This window comes from Calidris pugnax, unplaced genomic scaffold (assembly GCF_001431845.1).
Source record: "Calidris pugnax isolate Ruff unplaced genomic scaffold, ASM143184v1 scaffold31, whole genome shotgun sequence".
NCBI classification, from domain to species: Eukaryota; Metazoa; Chordata; class Aves; order Charadriiformes; family Scolopacidae; genus Calidris; species Calidris pugnax.
In genome coordinates, this window is record NW_015090786.1 from 5277981 (window position 1) to 5283980 (window position 6000).

Consider the following 6000-nt stretch of genomic DNA (forward strand, 5'->3'; position numbering starts at 1 on the left):
AGAGCAATATGCAGCCTAGAAGCCACAAGCTGAGTTTCACAAATCGCCTTTCTTTTAAACCCAGGCCACAGATCCAGATTCAGGAGACAACGGACTTCTGCTGTACAGCTTGGTGACTAACCAAACAAATGAATTTGACATCAATGAAAACACAGGGGAGATTTTTACAGTTTCTGTAGCGGGAATGTCTGGAACATTTTATCTGGAAGTCCAAGCTGCAGACCAAGGCACAAGAAGACTCACAGCCCAGACAACAGTTAATGTAAGGAAGATTGCTGTTTATAGTCCTGATTTGCTTCTACATCAAAACTCTGTATACAAGATGGGCTAGGTCTGGTCATGACAAAAAAATTACTTAAAACCACATAGTAAGATGGTCAGATACACCAGTGTTTACTACGTACTTTCAGGCCAGAATTATGAGGTTGTCATTTCCATTGACGTATTAAAACATGTTGGCATGTAGACTGCCTTTAGAGGACAGCTACTGTGTATCAGAAGAGTGGGTGGGGGATTTTTTTGGTGGTTTTTTTTTTTTTGGAAAGTAAAACTAAGAGAGGTACAAATGCTTTAGGAAACCTTACATGTGACTTACTTGATTTATTTATTTATTAGGTGACTGTTGATTCCAGTTCCAGTAACAACTTGGTGGTGGCAGTGCTTAATCAGAAAATCAACGTTGTTGAAAAAAACATTGCTGAAGTAAAAAGGTATTTTGAAACTGTGAAGCTTATTCTGATCTATTATCTAATCACAAATTCAGAGTCCCTTTGAGGTAGGGATCTGACGGCCTAGAGGAGAGATGGTTCAGCCAGCGCCCATGAAAAGCTAGGCCTTCAATTTGAGGTAGTTCAGAATAATTTGAGAAAATTCACAGGGTTTTTACCTGGTAAAGGCTTTGGCCTGAGCTGACAAATGTCAAAGAGGTCATTGGACTAGATGATGTCAACAGGTCTCTTCCCACCTCAATGTTTGTGATTTTTAACAGCCCAGGATAAAGTACTGTATGGGTAGTAGGCTCAAGATACCGATGTGGAGACAGACAGGAGAGTAGCCACAAACCAGACCCACCTGTGCTACAAGTGAAAAATCTCACTTGTAGCCCAGCAGCAGAGCTTCTCAAAGAGGTCTCAGCCCTACAGTGCTATGGGATTAGGTAATGATGTGTGGATGGCTACACTACAATGAAAAACACATTTTGGCCTTTTAGGCACGTTAATGAAGACACAATGTTTTTCTGTTTTGATTACACATAAACATGTATTCACATTGGAAATACTGAGTTCTGTGCTTTTGAGGGGAAATTACTTTGAAGGACAGAAAAATGAATTTTTGACATTGACACTTTTATAGCACCAGTTTCGTGTTGGTAAAAATTAAATGGAAACCCTAGAGCTGCTCTGCCACTTTGTTTGAAGCAGCTGGTACTGATTGCTATTGAAATAATGGATTAACTGGGCCTGTGGTCCAATCCAGTGTGAAAATCTCTCTGTGAAAAAGAAGGAGAAAACAATGAGGATTATGAGACTGAATTTCTCTCCTCCCCACCCTTACTAATACTTTATAGGTATCACTGCCTGTATTTATAAAAAATAATGTCAAGTGTGAAATAAGCCATATGTTGCTTTGAAAAGCGTGACTAAATATATGCTATGCTATGCAATATCGGTTATGAAATCTAGGTATAAGCATTTGTTAACCCTTCCTTTCTTTAATTAATTGCTCCACTATGCTAATGGCACCTATCTAAGAATTTTCAGGCTGTGTACAAGTTATATAGCACTTACTAATGAAAAGTGTCTTTGCTTAGCAGCCAGAGATAAGGACTGCATTTTTTTTAACTCTGCTACTCACTCACTCAGTGATACTGAGCAATTCCTTTGCTGATGATAATCCTGCATTTTCCCATGCTTAGATTAAAATACTAAACACCTGCCAAGTGTTGTATTAAATGCTGCTTTTCTGTCATTTAATTTCCAGAGTAAAAGAATTTGTCATTACCCAGTTAATTTCAAATGTTTTCTTAATATGATGGCAGGGTCCTGGAAGATAAACTTGAATGGAATGTTTACATTGTTGAAGTTTACTCCAGTGAGTCTGAACGAAAAGCTAGAAGCAGCACTGATGTAACCTATGTAAAAATTATTGCTTTTGATGAGACAAACCAGGATGTACCTGCAGAAACTGTAAAAAGGTCTGTATGGCACAGTCTGTCTTCTGGGTGTCAGCACTATGCAGCTAGGCTTTGTTTCCCTTAACATTATTAATGCCTTGGACTAGACAGGTTTAGATCAAATAACAGTTTATCTGAGACTTATCTCAAGGCTTAAATGGAATTTTTAGAATTCAGAAAGCTTGTTTATTGAAAAGTCATTTTCAGAGTTTGTCAGGAACATGAATAACGCTGTTTAATTGTGTAAAATATATTTAAAGGTCCGTGTTATAGAAAACTGAAGCAGAAGAATATCATTAAAATAGATATTGACTTCACTTTAGAGCTGGAGAATGTTGACTAAAAACTTACGTTTTAGCTGTATTTTACATTTGTTTCATAACATGACAGTGGTATGAATGTATACCCTTATAAACATTCTATTAAGGGCAACTGCTATTTAAACACACGCTTTCTAGACTCAACTCCTCTCCCACACTAGTAACTGTTTGTGGCTGATGGAATCTGTGGTCATAGGGAAGAGTCTCTCTCGCTATTGGTATTTGTAAGGCTGTATGTGGCTGCCTTGATGCGGATTTACTGACCTCTCAAGTTCAATGTTCCAAGCTTTGCAGCATTTTAGTTCAGAAGCACCAGGGCTGGTTACTAGAAAACTAGAATTTCTCACAAATGAAAGATGTGACAATTTTGAATCTTTGGAAAGGGTCTTGGTGGAGCAGGAAGTGGGATTGTGTTATTTTCTTTGCTACTCTTCAAGCCAAAATCAAGGTCTAATAAATCACCAGCTTTTTACTCCTCTGTCTTCAGAAAACTTAGGGAGCAGAAGACTAACATTGAGGGAGAACTAGAAAAAATATTCTCAATGCCTGTTACTGCTACCATAGAAGAGCCTCCTGCAGAACCAGCAGCTCCTGAACTCATTGCAACGATCGTCCTCGGTGTTCTGCTCGCCTGCACCCTCGTAGCCTGCCTGGCATACGTACTTTTTACTATCAGAAGGAAAAGGTACAAGTAGTTCTACACTGACAATGTAATATAGACTTGCAACTAGGAATTTTACTTTAAATGTCAACTTGAAAAATACTTATCTGAAAAATTACTAATATTTGCATGGAGTATTGCCTAAGATCTGCTATAAATCAAAATGCCTGGTGTACTGTAGATATTAGACATGTTATGTGTAACTGAAAGTTGGTTTCTTCTTCTGCTTGTCACACAGCAACAGCAGAAACAAATGCTTTTAAAGAGAGAGAAATGTGGGTAGCATAAATTTTAACTATGAAGGGGGGCACAAGTACCTGTAATATATCCACATAAGGCTCCTCTAATCCCATGAATACTGAAATCAGGGAATGTTTTGCTGCTAACTTCAGTGGCAGCAGGACCAGATAGCAGAGGAAAATGAGTACATTTCCAAGAGGGCAAGTGGGTTTTTACCCTGCCACCATTAAATCTGTAATCTAACCATTGTGCAGAACAAGAGGAAATACTTCAAAATAATCCTCAGAATAATACGGAAAATAAACATTGCGTGTTTAACTTATGACACAAGTACTTCACGTTCTGTTTTTAACTGTAAAGGCAATCTTCAAAAAAAATTAATAATTTTAATGTATTTATCATTTTCAGAAAGCATGACCAACAGCATTTGGTTAAGAAGCAAGCTGAAACTGTGGAGGGTATTGACAATCTGTATGCAATTGATGAAAAGGGAAGTCTGAGAAGCTTAGAGAAACTAGAGCATACAAATAATGTGTAAGTAGAATTCTGATATCACAAATTTACAAAAAATAGCGTATCAGAAGATGCGATTGTACTTTATTCTGGTAACATGGGATTTTCCTTGTCTCTCTCACTACCAGTGCATAGGTTGATTTTAAAGAACCCTTATAAGTTAAAACTCCTACACTTGATGGAAGCTAATACCTTTTAATCTTGTATCGAAAATTACAAGGGCAAATTCCTGCTTTCTCTTTAGGGAATTTTTAAGCCTTATGCAGGAAAAACCCTTCAGGATACAAGAAGCTACTTAATGTTTCCCTGGGTAAAAACCCAGCAATTTTGACATCAATGTACATGCTACTCTCAGCTTTAGAGCGGCTAAGACTTCTGTCACTGAAGTATTTGCAAGCTCAAGGTGTTATGAATTCTCTTACCTCTCTTTCAGGAAAATGGAAGCAATAGCGTTCAGCAATCCGGAAGATGCTGACAAAGACACCCTTCAGGCTAACGAAGGATACGATTACATTGAGACACTGGATCACAACAGCAAACATGAAGAAAATGCAGAGTCTGAAAAAGCCCCTGAACCTAGAAATGTAGATTCCCAGTCCCATGCAGAATTGACAAAACAGGTAATTAGCTGTTCAACTGCAAAGAATGGAGTGAAAGGTTACTTTATCATTATTCATCAGAACACTGGAAGAACTATCCAAAAAAAGTAAACTTGTGATAGAATTAAAAAAAATAAATTAATAATTTGTGAAGTAATGAAAACTTTTGTCCTGCTTGGAAGGACTTTGTGACCCAGAAATGGTGACCTTCTTCCACCTTTTACAGAGTGTTTCCTGAAAACTGTTCTCACGTGCTGCTCCTAAAACTTAAAAACAATGCAACCTTAAGACCGATGCTTTCTGTGCAAGCTTCTGAGAGAGAACATACATACAAAAGTTACATGACTTGTACTGCTTACAGTACGTCCACACTCTGCCTCTTTTTGCCTCATCTGTGTTGTTTTTTTGCAGGATGGCTTTCTCACAGATACAAAGGAAGGGGCAACTTCTTCCTCAACACCTGGTCCCACAAAACAAGCCCCTGACAAAATTAAAGGGGTGAAATTTTCAGAAGTGGCAGTAATTTTGGACACAGAGTCTGAAGATGATGAGTGTGACGATAATGAAGTTTTTTAATCAGTAAGATGAAGCAAACTTTTAGGAAAACCACACTGACTAGTCCCTGGAACACTACAGAATTAAACGAGCCATAAGAATATGGGAATGCTATCCAGAGATTAATTGCTGCTACTCTTCTTTGTGCTGTTAGAGACGGACAAGAAAGACAAGAAGCACTGGGCTGGAAAGGCGGTTTTAATGTCTTATGGCACGTGGGAAAGGGCAAGACAATAAAACCGATCCCAAACGCGACGCCTTGTCGTTATTTCAGACGAAGTTCCCCTGGGACGTGGCTGTTCTGTTGTTCTGCACAGAACTCACCCTCCTGCTTCATTTTTGAAGGAGCGGCTGCTGTTTGCCCGCTCAGGCGGTGCCTTCCCCCCCCTCCCCGCCCCAGGCTGCACCGGAGGAGCCTCCGGCCGCTACCGCCGCGGGAGGAGCGGCCACCGGCCCGCAGCGAGGGCCGGGGGCTCCGGGCTGAGGTGAAGGTGCAGCCGCCTTCCCCGCCGGAGGCCGGACGGGCGGCGCGCGGCCTCGCCTTCCTCCTCCTCCTCCGGCGGGGAACGGGGGAGGGGAACTTTCTGGCACCTTCTGGCTGGGTCGCCGGCGGGCGGAAGCGGCGGGGCCGGCGGCGGAGGCGGGCGCTGCGGTGCGGCGGGTGCGGGGCAGCGCCATGGCCAAGTGGGGACAGGGGGACCCGCGCTGGATCGTGGAGGAGCGCGCGGACGCCACCAACGTCAACAACTGGCACTGGTGAGGGGCGGCGCGGCCGTTAGCGCGGCGCGCGCTCGCTGAGGAGAAGGGCGGCGGGAAACGCGGGGGGGAGAGGCTGTGTGTGTGGAGAGACGGGGCGGGGGGGGGGAACCTGCCCTTAACGGCCCCGCTTCCCGGCCCAGGACGGAGCGGGACGCGACCAGCTGGTCGAAGAGCAAGCTG

At 42.1% G+C, this 6000-nt stretch overlaps 1 protein-coding gene across 1 annotated transcript in view; it reads left to right on the top strand.

Moving 5' to 3' along the window:
• LOC106902656 (cadherin-23-like) overlaps window positions 1-5314 on the top strand; it is a 47158-nt gene extending 41844 nt beyond the window's left edge. Inside the window, exons 41-47 of the mRNA XM_014966320.1 lie at window positions 65-262; window positions 616-710; window positions 2039-2194; window positions 2981-3178; window positions 3803-3928; window positions 4341-4527; window positions 4918-5314. Coding sequence (XP_014821806.1) covers window positions 65-262; window positions 616-710; window positions 2039-2194; window positions 2981-3178; window positions 3803-3928; window positions 4341-4527; window positions 4918-5082 — 1125 coding nt within the window. The 3' untranslated portion in view covers window positions 5083-5314. The remainder of the gene's footprint in view (window positions 1-64; window positions 263-615; window positions 711-2038; window positions 2195-2980; window positions 3179-3802; window positions 3929-4340; window positions 4528-4917) is intronic.
• Window positions 5315-6000: the final 686 nt, after the last annotated feature.